Genomic DNA, 14047 nt, shown 5'->3' on the forward strand with positions numbered 1-14047 from the left:
GTGAGGGCAAACGCCGTACGCGTCTCGGTGACACGACAGGCGGTGTTCAACCGAGCGTGTTATTCAATGCGCGACTGCGAAGCAACGTCCCTCAAGCTAGCAGCGCTCGACCGACTATCGCGCAGTTGCAGAACGGCGTCTGCGTTCCGGCAAACGACGTGGTCGACCACGGGCGGCAGCGCGACGGCGCTGGTGAGGACGTTTCGCCTTGACAGCTGTTTAGGAGGCCGATACACACGCTTCGTCAATTCCAGGGACGAGCCGGCGCTGGCTGCGTGCCAGGTGCGCCAACTCTCGGTAATGAGAGCTCCCTCTGGCGACAGCGTTAATGAACAACCCCCTTACCCGGCAGTTGAGGGACGGCCCACGTGGGCCGCCAAGATGGGATCAACAAATGCTCAGTTGAGTACAGCGGTCGGTGTCGCACAGTCTGCGCGGGACCCTATCCCCGATGCCTGATACTTTCCCTTCCGGGATCGCGCCTTCAGGCTGCCGCCATGGGCGCGTTTTGTCGGACCGGAATGACCTTGCGCATCTCGACGCCGACAGAGGGAGAGCGGATGGGGCAACCAGGCTTGCGAAAGCGGAAACGGCAACCGGTTCCCGGCCACAAAAACGGGGACAGCCGCTTCCCGGCGGCCGGTTCTTCTCGACGCAGCTGGCCACTTTCACCAGTACCGCAGTTCCGAGCGATAGTAGGCGTCCCAGGTATCGCGCCCTCACACGCAGACCAATCACGCTTCCCTGCTATGCACCACTGATTATCCTTAAGTCTCGTGCACGTGTGATTTCAAGACGTAGCAGAGGCCAACCGTGTCAACCATTTTTCTTTTACTCGTCGAGAACTGTAAAACGCAATGTTCTGTTTCGAGCGCGGCACCACAAGACGTCGCCGGCGTGGAGCAGTGACTGCGGCCTATGCTTAGGATGTTCAAATATTTGTCTCGCTGAAATCACTCAGCGTACTGGGGCTATAGTGGAGCGTGATTCAGGGTTGTCTGTCCGTAAGAAAGGTTCGCGACTGTCCAGCCAGGATATCTTCGACGTCGCGCGGGTGTTGATAAGGCATGTGGACGCAAGGTGTGGCCCGCGCGAAGCATTGCCAGGTTGAAAGCGCTTTCGAGCAACAGTTGGTCGTTTTTTTCCGTTACCATAGAAGACTGGCCATCAGTTTACCTAGCTCTGCACCAGGACATGCAACTTTCAAACAATCGAGCTGAGCTGCTCGTAATACACGACAATGAGCTGTCTACGTAGAACGACATAATCGCGAGCGTTACTTAAGCTGCCACCTCCTCTTGCACCTCTTTCGTCATTCAGTGAGTTTCCAGAGCTGCATACTCGACATACGTCCAGAGTCCGATGACTGTCTGGGAAAAGCGTGCAGTGGATGCCAAGCAGCACACTCGCAAGCGCCTGGGCTAGAAACAACGTTCGTGACTCGATCGCGCTAGTAAGCTCCACTAAACCTATTAAGTGTTTAGAAAGAGATCTTCATTATAAATTACCGTGCCTTTCAATAAAAGTACCAGTTGATAGTTCGTGCCTTCCTTTCCTGTCTGTGTGTTTCTCGGACAACCCGCAGTGAGAACCAGTATCCACTCGCCCTACTTTCAGTTCTTCCGTTGGGTATGGCAGCCGGTAATTCCGCTGCTGGCTTCAGCAGACTCCATGTGGCTTTCAACACCACTGTGACAACGGTGGTACGGATTTTCTGGCAACTGTGACTGTTCGCCCGCTACACAGCCTGCGCGAAATGAAACGGCGGCAAGAGGGGACGCAGAGTTCTCGCACTGTGATTTACTGACGCCATTGCACATGTATCCAGCTGTACTGTACAGAAGCTTGCATGATCGCGAACAAGTCTGTGGAGAGCATAAGGTTTCCTGTGTGTTCCTGCATGCACTCGGCCAGTTACACGGACAGGCAGCGTTCGACCGAGGCGCGCGGCAAGGAAGCTAGCGATCATGCAGAACAGCTCGGCCTTCGCAGCCAGCGCGCGGGCGGGAAACTGGATTGCCCACACGGGCGCTCGTTTCGCAACGATAGTAAAAACGGGACGGCGACGCATATGACGCACGCTGGGCGGAACGCAGCATTCCTCGGCGGTGGCTCGATTTCAGCTTCGCAAGCCTCGCCGATCCTAGTCCCAACAAAATGCATGGGAGGTGGGCAGAGCAGCGTGTCGCACTACAGATCTTTACAAACTGGCCGCACCATAACTCACCCTCCAGCAACGCTGAGCCTTCGTAGAAGTGCAAAAAAATGCCCCCTCTGTCGTACCGTAAAGCAGGTATCGCAAGGCACATTCGTTTCACGCGAACATGGTACCGTGTTAAAAGAAAGTGAAACCTTGTCAAGAGCCTCGTGTGGCTGTATGCGACAGCCCGACTGAGGTATTTGTGAGCAACGGCGTTATCGAGGCAGCATACCGCTTCCGCTAGCTTCTCCAAGTCAACAGATCGGTTAATGAGCGCTCTGAGGGCCGCAGTGAAACATGAACCAGTGCTGCGCGCTGCACTTTTTTTTTTTTTTTTTTTTTTTCTTTTTTAAGCGTCGACCACCGAAAGCGACGCTGGCGCCTCGGCTCGAAAGAGGCCACGCTGGGTTGCTACGCTCGTGGCGTGGGACCGCTGTCCATCGTGACCCACATTCGCGGCGCTGCTGCAAACGAGGGGGGCAACTCATTTTTGCACTTGGCCGGCGTTCAAGCTCGCGGGACGGAATCCCGCAGCAGCTGTCAATGCGAGGCCGGAAGCACACAGAAAGTGAGCGGCGGCGCTTTCTCCGCTGAGGCCGAGGGTAGCAACCCGTCCGGCGGGTCCCCCCACCACAGGCGGCGAATCGAGCACGACGGGCGATTAGCCCAGAAACGAAAGGCCAGCCCGCCGCGCTGCGATAAGGCCTTATCGGCGCCACGTTACGAACAGCCGTGCCGAACGCCCGCGCAGGAAGCCAGTTGTTCCGCACAGCCCTCGTCATTGGACAGGCGTCCGATGTCGGCTCAATTTCCTGCATGCCGGGCAGACGCCGCGGCGGCCGGAAGAGCCCACGCTCGCCAGCCACGCCCTGTGCGCCACGGAGGCAGCCTTGGGTCCAACGCGTGCGTGGCGGCTGGACGGTCGCGCCCTTTTTCCAGGAAGCGGCTGCCACGTGCTCATAAAAAAAGAAGAGCGCGGAGAGAGAGAGCGGAAGAACAGTGCTGCTGCACGAGCTGCGCATTTTTGCGGGGCGAGGAGGGGGGATCGCTTGCGCACTTACCCTCGGCGGGCGTCCTACTTGAGGCGCGCGGACATCCACAGCGAGGTCCTCTAATGTCCGCGCACAACGGAGCCACACCACACTGGCGAACGTCACACTGCTGTTCACCACCACTTGGCGACGGCGAGCTCCGTGCTGGTGCGGCGGCGTTCAGGCGGCGGCGGTGCTACGCAGCGGCGGGCCACAAGCGCAAGCTCTCGGCAGCGGCGCCCTCGACTACTGCTGCTGCTGGACCGAGGAGGTTTGGAGCGGCGGTCGGGTGGCGCTGCGGGCGCGCGCGCGGAGGAGGGAGACGAAGGGCGAGGAGAAAGGCCCGCCTGGGTGCAGTCGCGTCCCGCCGCTTGCGCCGAAAGGGGCCGCCTGCCGTTAGGTGCTGCTCGCGGGAGAGCTCCGAAATGATGCATTGCCGAAAAACTCGTACCACTTCAAAGAGGCAGAAACTTCGTGCACTGTCGCGGAAGTTCTGGTCACGTGGTGCGAAATGGTAGACCAAAAAAAAAAAGAACGAAATGAAATAACACAGACAGAGAAGAGGTGAACAGGAGAACACAAAAATTTACTTGTCAACTGATATGCCGCACCGTGGCGGAAAAGAAAGAAAACACGAGGCAGCGGCAACCCATCAACATGGACGCGCGTGTTGGCTCGCAGAGCTCTCGCTCTACGGGTCTCAACCAGGAATGAAAACCGACAGTGTGCCTCGCCCATCACCCCGTCACCGAATCGGGTTGACTAGAGATGCCTTGCAAGGTTTAGCCGCTAAGAATGGGAGAGTTCCCTGATTTGCCTATGCGACCCGCAGCCTTCGTTGCAGTGATTGAGACTTTGACAGAGACCGTTTACCGGACAAATGTGGTGAAAGTGTTGAAACAGGGACCTAAAGCCCTATCGCTCTGATCAGGTCACAAAATTCCCCTGTACTCATCAGTCAGAGCTTTAGTGAAGTCGGATTCCCAAGAAGCTACAGTGGCTACAAGTGCCATACATTCACCACAATATCGCATGTCTTGAGTGCATAACGCGAAGTTGAGCTAGTTGGTTTAGGCAACAAATAAAAAAAGAAAAACGTGCTCCAGCTTCCGGTCCTCAGGAGGACGAATGTCAACCACTGTTAAAGTTGTGCGAATGGCCACTGTACGCGAAGGAAAGCAATCATGAACGGCCTATTAAGACAAAGTCGTCATATTACAACAAGCAAGCAGGGAGTGAATGAGTGAGGTGAAACAAGCCGGCCTTCCGGGACATCCAGGCGTAGCGGAGACGGTTAGTATCAGTGGAGCAACCTCAAACTATCCGATTCGTTAGAAAATGGTTTAAACACCATTCGAGACATGATGGCGCGCAAAGATCGGGAAGCCAAAGCGTGCAGCCGAGCTGACGTGGCTTCGCACGCGTGCTCTGCTGACCTCGTGGAGCTACCTTAATCTTACAAGGTTTTAAACATTTCTTTTTTCCAGGTGCTGCTGACTGCATCCTCATTACCGCGAGGTGATAACTGAGCGCCTCCTGTCAGACTCGACAGATGCAGAGAATTTGGCGATTGGATGCGCCGCTTTCCTTTATGCAAAAAGGCTACGATACTTTGCGGCAGGAAGAAAAGTATAAAAAGATAAACACACACGCGAAAACTGAGCTTGAACTATCCGCAGCACTTAGGATCGATTTCCAGTGGACCGAGCCAAGAACAAAGATGAACTGATCGCGCTCGGCTCAACCGACGATAGAGAAAAATGGCGCCTGGACGCTGGTTTCATTAAATTCAGCCCCCAATAGAAGGTGCCCGATAACATTTCTGCACGACACGTACGAGACTGGAAGTCACAAGACAGCCAGAACAAGGAATTTAAATCTCGCAGTGAAAAAAAAATCATTCATGATGAAGCGGTCTATCGAGAATATTTAATCGCAAAGAATTAGAACATTTATTTATCAACAAAGCTCGCGATCAACACAAAAACTTCAAATTTTGGCCACTTATCCCTAAAATGCCCAAATTTCCGCCAACTCAATGCCAGATTCAGTTCTCCCAGGACAGTGGAAAACATCGCCGATAACGGCTGTATACTCTTTTTGGCACTTTCAGAAGTATACTAATGTATGTGCCAAGAAGAATTACACAGCCTAGAAAAGCCGCAATTAAGTCATCCACATTAAACCTTACGTACATATCATCCATAATTGGCCCCTCACTTCCCTAAAATTTGAACTCGGTGACAGTAATTGTCCTTCCAGGACAGCGGGCTTAATTCAGCACGCGATTCGCAAACACACTTAAAACGCTCTGGAATGGTTGCATGAGTAATTTTTTTTTTTTTTGTAAAGGCCATAATTAACCAACTTGCTTTACACTTTACCAGTACATAACCCGTATCCTGCCCTTTATTTCCACTATACAAACAAGGTTGGTTCCTCGTTTAGCACTTAAGTGATGACAGTGGGGAAACCCAGTACGTGCTTCACATTGCGCATGAAAATAGTGCTGCACACTAGTGTTGGGCTGAGCATGGCCCCATATTGGTAAGAACGGGCAACAACATCAGCCTAACATTGCAATATAGCGAAAGCGCTACCACCGTTATCCCAATGCTGGCAATGCTACGCTTCGGCCAACCATGCCCCAGTGTTGGTCATGTTAATGGTGTCTGAAGACTGACTGGTTTGATTATGTCTAAACGTTGTTGGGAAGTTATGTGCAGACGCTATTGGGAGCCATTTTTCCCTCCTCTGCTGGTACTGCGCAAATGTCAGTGAGCATTTATTGCGTGTATAATCCATTTACTAGTTGATGTTTTATCCTTGTACTGACGTGCTAATATGCCTTACACAGTAAGCAAACGAATTAACGGCTCTTTTATTTAATACTTTTTTATTTAAATCCCAATGCACTTGCGAGCGCTGCAGAGGTAGACATTTGTATGGGATAAATGCTTCCAATCCACGAAGGCGGCATTTGGGAAGGGTGAACCAAGTAACGGGGGGCGCAAACCCCGAACAGTGAGCGGTGCCTGAGGCAACCAGAGGGTTCGTTATCAGGCGCATTTCGAACGATACAGTTCACGTTGCTACAGCGGGCACTTGTTCCTGTCGCGGCCTCGGTGAGTTGATCCCGCAAGCCATGTAGCTTCGAACGAAATCCAGCGCTCTGTTCGGTTCACTGCTTGCTCGTCGCAGATGACAACTACCTGTAGGAGATGCTGGTGTTACGACGCGACACTTCAGTAGCATGGGGCACAACTGGGACACAAAGTCAGACAATAAATGTCACCTATTTGGCACTCTTGAGTTTTGAATTTACAGAGGCCTTCGGCATTGCCATAATTTTGCTTTGGGCTGTCCTCACACAGAATTTCTGCCCGCAAGAAGGTCAAGTCCCGGGAATGCTTTACAAAAAAAAAAGAAAAAGAAATAAAAATGCACACCGCAGTGCATTCAACGCTTTTTGTGATCTTGTAAACTCAGTTAAAATCGTTGTGAAACAGGCCGTCAATGCGCTAGAGGCATTCCGGATTGTGTCATGGTGTGTCGATCATCACAGATTGTGTCATCAATACAAGGTATGACCAGCCACTTAAAAGTTCTGTTGAGCTGAATATTTTAGTTAGTTCCGCAGGTTATACAAAGGGGCCAAACTGAATCTTAATCGCGATGCTACGGCGCGAAAAAGATGAGGACACGAAGAGACATGAAATGTACGCCACAAGCGCGAACTTCCAACCAAATTGATTCTGGAAACCGCCCGCACATATGTTCAAGCTATCTTACGGTATAACATAAAGCACACGCGCTTTTATATGCTTAAGCATTTATGTGCCTGCCCAACGACAAACATGTCTGTCCGTCACGTAAGACGAATGCAATGGCTCATACCCCCGTAAAGCTCATGCTACAAGCGCTTAGCAAAGTGAAGCGAACAGTGCATACATTAATTGAAATCATCCATACAAGCCACAGAAAGGAACAAGCTCAAAGCAAGCATCCGAACCATCAATAAAGCATTGCATACCCCTCTCAACAGTTGAAGCGGTGGTTTTGCAACAGCTTCGCTGGACATCCACTTTCGTAGGTTGATAACGACCGATAAGGGCTGATAAGGGTCGGATCGAGTCCGATAAGGGCTATAACAACCGATAAGGGTTGATAAAGGCCGGTGTAGACCGATAAGGTTTATCGAGAACGACCGATAACGCTTGATAAGTGTTTATGCTGGTCGGATCAAGTTTGATAAGATAGATAACGACACCGCGCTGCATGGAGATGAGCAAGTGGCACAATGCATACGCATACTTAGAGAACTCCAGTGGAGTTTCTGCGTGATTTGTTTTTAAAGCGGCGCTAGTCGCTACCGCGAGCACCAAAAATGGCTGCATATTACATCAGCAACGATACAATACATCCGTCGATAATAGTGTAGTCAGAATCTTGAGCACGAGCCTGACATTTACAGTTAAAATCTGAAACGGAGAGAAAAATATTGTTAGAATTAGAGTGGACCTCCAATCTGTAAATGTAGTCGAGCTGGTAAGTTATTTTGAAAATACAGCACTTTTTGGCTCTACTGAATCAGAGTTCTGCTTCCAAGACACGTTCATTCAGAACCTTCAGATACCACTGAATTAAACTTTTGGCCTCTGCTGCCGCCACACCATGCTGCAACAGATTCGCTAACAGTAGATCACAGTTTAGTGGAAGGAGGGAAGGAAGGAGGAATAGACGGAAAGACAGGGAGGTTAGCCAGTTCTCCGACCAACTGGCTACCCTGTGCTGGGGAAAGGGAGCAAGGGGAATAAAAGATAATAGAAAATAGATGTAAAAAATAGTGTAACAAAGAGCACAAAAATATGCAGAATACGGTACTGCTTAAAGTCTGTCTCTGAGACCAGTTCTCCGCAAGAAGCGCAACAACGCTTTCAAAGTCTTCTGTGCTGAGGACGGTCTCGGCCAGTGTCCCAGGACCCATTCCTCTGACAAAGGGTGTTTATCAAGTCCATCTAACACTCTTGAAAGTTCTTTCCTGGGCGCACTGAAGTGGGGACACTCACAGAGAAGATGGACGATTGTCTGTTTCCTTGCAGCTACAGTTGTCGCACGTAGAGCTGTTGGCCATTCCGATCCGAAATGAGTAGGCATTTGTGAAGGCCACGCCAAGCCACAAGCGGCACAGAAGCATCTCCTCAGCTCTAGATATTCCTGACGGAAGACGGAGCTGTAGATTCGGATCCAAGTTGTGAAGACGAGCGTTAGAAAATTCCGTCGAGTTCCATTGTTGAAGTGTAAGTTCACGTGCTTTCGAGCGAAGTCTTGTAGCTGCGTCTGTTCTGGATAGGGGTATAGCAGCACAGTGGAGACCATCATGAGCAGATCGGGCGGCCTCACCTGCACGGTCATTTCCGTAGATACCGCAATGGCCCTGTATCCACTGCTACACTATGTCGTGTTTTTTTCTCTATTGCGTGATGATGACGAAGTCTTATGTCAGCGACTAATTGTTCATTCGGTCCATGACGAAATGGCGACTTAATGCATTGGAGAGCGGCCTTGAAGTCGGAGAAGATTGACCATGCCTGAGGGGGTTCTTCAATTAAGAACTCTAGAGCAGCACGGAGGGCGGCGAGTTCTGAAGCCGTCGATGATGTAAAATGCGATATCTTGAATTTTATGGTGACGGACTTTGCGGGATCAACCACAGCTCCTGCTGATCTTGCAGAAGAAACTGAACGATCCATGTGAATGTGAAGGCGTCCGCCGTGTTTCTCACGCAGGAACAGCAGTGTGGCTTGTTGTTGGGCGAAATATGACGACTGTGGTTTCTTTTGGATTCCAGGAATGGCCAGGAGGGCTTCGAGGGGATGTAGACACCCCAACGGTAATGGTGGTCTTGCTGCATGAGTGAAGTTCAATGGAAGCACTGCACGATTCGAAGCAATAATATCACTGAACGCAGATTGTGGCCTAGAAGTAGGAAGTGAGGCGAAGTGGTGTGATGGAATCCGGGCGAAATACCTGACGTGCATTCTTAAGGCATCGACGCGAATATATGTTGTGATTGGGTGATCAGGCGCGATGACCACAGCCACTGCTGAAGATGCACATCTCGGAAGGCCAAGGCATATTCTCAGTGCTTGAGTTTGAATAGACTGGAGGACGTGTACATTTGTTCTTCGGGTCCTGCCCGAAGCGGACTCAGCGGACAAGTGTTCAGTGGACAAGTGTTCCCGCTGTGTCACATTTATTTACTCTGGGTTTTTACTTTCAATAACGGCAAGGTAACGCGCCCCGTTTCACTTCAATGGTTTACAGAACTTACAACACACAAGCACACCTGCTGTGGGCCCCAAGCATACACGGTACAATTTCAAGCAACAAGGAAAAGCACTGGTATCAAAAGCATTAGTATTAGTAAATTAAGTTCGCTGAAGCACACTTGTGTTTGAAGGTTCACCTTTTACCTGGCAGTTTTTTGGTTCACTTCATATGGTATCTTACACCATATTAAAGACTGAATCACAGGGTCCAAAACCCAAATTTACTTTGCTCTGTAAAAATATTGTAGTTTCCCCTGAGAAAAAGCTTCTAACCCTGCGCTCGCAACATTTTACAGGCGAAAAGGTAATCACGAGTGGTCGCCTACTTTCAAACGTGTACATAGCGCGAAGATTTCGCAAATGCACCGACAAAACTTGCAATCGGCCAGGTCTCGCCACTGGTACATGCGCTATGCATGCAAGTAACACGTGTAGAAGGCGGACAGAAGAGACTTGACCCTTCTGACCTCGCGTCTGGCTCGGTACTTCTGACGTCACGTGGCCTTTGGGCGACAGGTACAGTGGTACAAAAGGGACAAAAGGGCAGACGCTTCCGCTGTTCTGCGTGGCTGTGGGATGGGCGCGTCATCCACAGCCATAGGGTGCCTCGATGTGCTTACGCAGCCAAGGAAGTTTAAACCAAAGAAAAAAAAACTTTTTTTTAATCCTCTATACGCAGCCAAGGAAGTTTAAACCAAAGAAAAAAAAATCTTTTTTTTTTTTAATTCTCTATCCATAGCCGACACTGCAGGTCTGAAATAGAGAAAGAATAAAAAAAGAAAGAAACGGGAGGGGGAGCAAGTGCTCGGGGAAAGCAGCGGTAAAAATTGCTTTTCCTCTGCGCCACTTCACTGGACACGTTCGCACTGTGACGGTTTCAGCATGGCCTCCGTGATCATCTTTAGATAGTGCGTGTTCGCGTGGCACAACCATTAGCGCCGGAACGTGCGCTTAGTAAAACAAAATTACAATGAAACAGGCTGATAGTCGTTTCATGGCTCGAGATAGGGAGGCTAATAAAATCCAAAGATGTCTTCCCTTCTACAAGACAGGTTAGCTACTTAAAATGGACGTGATGGAGCCTTGATGCACCACAAGGTAAAATAAATAACGTCTACACTACGCTAGGGCAGGCAGCCGCCACACTTCACATCTGCTACATCAGCTCAGAACAGCCATCGATGAAAACATTAATTTATTTATTCAAGATTTGAACAGGCTCGAGATTGTACTGCTCTGTTCGTGCCGCGCGTTGATTGCACTAAAGTTCGAGTACTCAGCATTTATTACTGTGCAAGGGTATAAATTTATTAGGCACCGCTACGTTAGTGACCGAGCAAACCATTTAATTAATTAAAGAACGCAATAAGTATGATGTCGAACAGCGCGTACCCGTGACACGGTTTGACGGTTAAACAATGAAATGGGCAGTCATGTCGATATGACTGCGCAGTCATGCTGTGCAGTTATGTCGATATTAAACAATGAATTGGCAGTCGAGCTCATGTGGGCGTTATTAAAAAACCACTTGAGCTCGACTGACTGCCTGAATTTCGGGCCAGACGTCTGCATCAAACAACCTTTCATGCTCAGGATTCTCATCAGCGATGTGGAACGAAGAGTAGCCATCATGCTTTGCTTGCAGCTTGTGCACACGAACTTTTCGTTGCCCAGTACAGAAGTAACAACACTAGCCATGTCATCTACGGGTGTTGTAGGGTTCAGAAGATAGCGTTGTGCGTATCGCGATACGGCTCGTGAAGATAGCGGGCGCGGCTTGAGGTGCATGTACTCGCGGGCTACGTCCGCTCTTGTCAACAGGCGATAGATGCAGGCCGCCCGTCATTCCAGATAGATGTTCTTAGCGTAAATGATGATGTGAAGTGCTAGCAGTGCTAGCAGTGCCAAACGATGCTGTTGACGTGACCGCGCGTTGGTTTACCGTTCACAGGAGTCGGAGAGGCTTGGCCATTCTTGGCCAAGCCTTTTGGCTGGTATTCTTGAGAACGTTGCCTCGCGCCAGGAAACACAACTTCCGGAACACAAGTTTCTTCGCACTTCAACTGTGACTTTTGCTAAGAAGTTGGGTGTCTTTTGCCAGGTGAACGCGCAAGGACTCGTCATCATGTAACGCAGACTTCTTCGGTAAGGTAGTCTATTTTGGAGCAAAGGCCAGTACCGATTCGTGAAGTGTACCATCATTTGAGCACACGTTTCACAATAATTAACTAGCGTTACCCTGGGACAGCAAAGGCGTCTCCAGAACAGCGATGCGCCCAAGACAGCATTTTCAAGGTTATCCTGTTTGTGGATGAACGGCACTTGAAATAGCTAACGCCCTGTCCTTCAGTCGATGTCAGCCTCCAATACGCCCACGCAAAAGCTATGAAAGCAGCGCACAAGCATAAAAGCATACGATGAACCACTCCCGTCCTATCTTCCGGCAGCAGCTGCACATTGTGATGGAGTTTCCAAGAAGGTATCGATCCTGGAAACCACGAGAACCTCTTCATTGCCGCGATCTCACGCCAGGATCTGTCAACCAAGCGACGCTTTCTGAATATGATTTTTTGTAGAAGTTATCGAAAAAAAAGTATAAAATTATGACGCCAGCAAATGTCCTTTAGTGGAACGTCGTTCTTCAAGCCCTGGAAATTAACTATACCCATTTACGTGTATATACAACGAATATATGAATTGCGATATTTGAATTATTTGAATTGCGATATTTCTAATTATGGCCTCCGAGATAGTGCAATTATTGCTCAATCGTTTCGAGATATCCCCACTCATTGGAAGGTTGCAAAGGTTGCACCCATTCATAAATCAATTAAGTAGAAGGTTGTAGGCACATTGTCTCCTTGCTACGCTCCAGTGGCAATGCACCAGATCATCTTATGTGCTTATCCTTTCCAGAAATCAGCAAGTAACCAGTCATAGGTTTCGAACAGTTGAAAAACGAGCTATAAAGGAAAAGCCCCTGAGTATTGCATGAAAATATGCTCAGTTAGGATTAAAAGTGCCAATATGAAGAAAAAGCATTGCGTTCGAATGCATTTTGTGTTGATAGTTGACAGAAATGATATGACCGATTGTTCATTAGCGCCGCTGTGCTTCCGCTGCGACACTTTGAGAGGCATTGTAAAATCTAATCAGACCACATATAATGATGCTCCCTTACCTTTTCTTTCAGTTTATTTACAAGCCATGCATTTACTGATTCTCTCTTTTAATTCATCATAATCCTCCACTGAATGGACAATTGGCAAAATTCTGTAAGTCGGCAGCACGGTGAGATTTTTTTTTTTTCAACCAGAACTCAATAGCCCACAGACTACATTTCTGCGGCCCCTTGCAGGAGTAACTCCGAAAATTTCGTGTCGTCATAGTTGCGCCACGCCTGTTATGCCCATTGAGAGGGAATATATTGTTCCTATTCAATAGCTTTTACCATCGCCGAACCCCCTCAGCGTAGAGTGGTGCGCAGGGGTTAGGTGGTAGTAAAGGTTTCTTTGTCGCCTCTACTTTTTATAACCGGCACCCCCCTCCACTCTTACCCCACTCACTATTATATTTCCTCCTTTCCAATATTTCGCTCACACTCCCCTTACACTTTCAGATACCCCCACTTACATTCCTCGCCCCTGGGAGGAGGGCGACCTGCCAAGAGAATCAATTGTTGGCCTGACAAAGAAAAGTCCCCCTATGGAAACATTGTCTGCAGGTGACGCTTGTTTTGTAGCTGATCTTCCGAAATCTGGGCTGAGCTACGCTACACCAGAGTTTCTACCTTACTGGGGCTCCCCTTGTTCACAAAATGTGGATCACTTCCCGCCTTGACATTACAGTAAATCCTTTGGTTTGTTTGAAAGGGACATTCAACTCCTGATTGCTTCGAGGCATCTGCGAACAATCCGAGCTGTTCGGGTTGTTGACTGTTCCGGGAGGGGCAACCTGTCCTGTCATCCCTTTCACCAGTCCCAAAAGTTACCTGATCCATTGGAGAGGTGCCTCCCCATTGAGCAGTTGCGGGGTGGCCATCTCACTCGCTGAGACAATGTGCCTTGCTTCCTGATTGCTCCTCTCTGTACACAGGGAATGCTGTTCCGCTCGAAGGCTGAGTGGGCAAGAGTGAACTGAAGTAGCCCTACGACGACTTCGGATCATCGCATGCTTAGTCGCATCACAACGTTCCCTGGTCTACACATCTCGATGGTATTCAATGATGTCCCTTATGTGCTAGTAAAATAACGCAGTTGCTCTTCGTTTTATACATATACAGACCCGTACTTGTCAATTCAACTTTTGAGGGACGCACGACCCCACCTTCTACCCGCGTATGCTGGCACCTGGCGCCTACAACTGCTGATGAAATGCTAGAACTATTTGCTGATTTATTCGAAAACTAATGACGTGGAGCCCATGGTTCTGCAACTTTGCGAAAATCTCCACGACATAAACTACAGCTGCATAAAATTAATAAG

At 49.4% G+C, this 14047-nt stretch overlaps 1 protein-coding gene across 1 annotated transcript in view; it reads right to left on the reverse strand.

The window, feature by feature from the left end:
- LOC119440783 (uncharacterized) overlaps nt 1-14047 on the reverse strand; it is a 123941-nt gene that overhangs the window by 80976 nt on the left and 28918 nt on the right. Inside the window, exons 5-6 of the mRNA XM_037705662.2 lie at nt 11107-11222; nt 3262-3427 (exon numbers count right to left, since the gene is read on the reverse strand). Coding sequence (XP_037561590.1) covers nt 3262-3427; nt 11107-11222 — 282 coding nt within the window. The remainder of the gene's footprint in view (nt 1-3261; nt 3428-11106; nt 11223-14047) is intronic.

Source organism: Dermacentor silvarum, chromosome 2 (genome assembly GCF_013339745.2).
Source record: "Dermacentor silvarum isolate Dsil-2018 chromosome 2, BIME_Dsil_1.4, whole genome shotgun sequence".
Taxonomy (NCBI): domain Eukaryota; kingdom Metazoa; phylum Arthropoda; class Arachnida; order Ixodida; family Ixodidae; genus Dermacentor; species Dermacentor silvarum.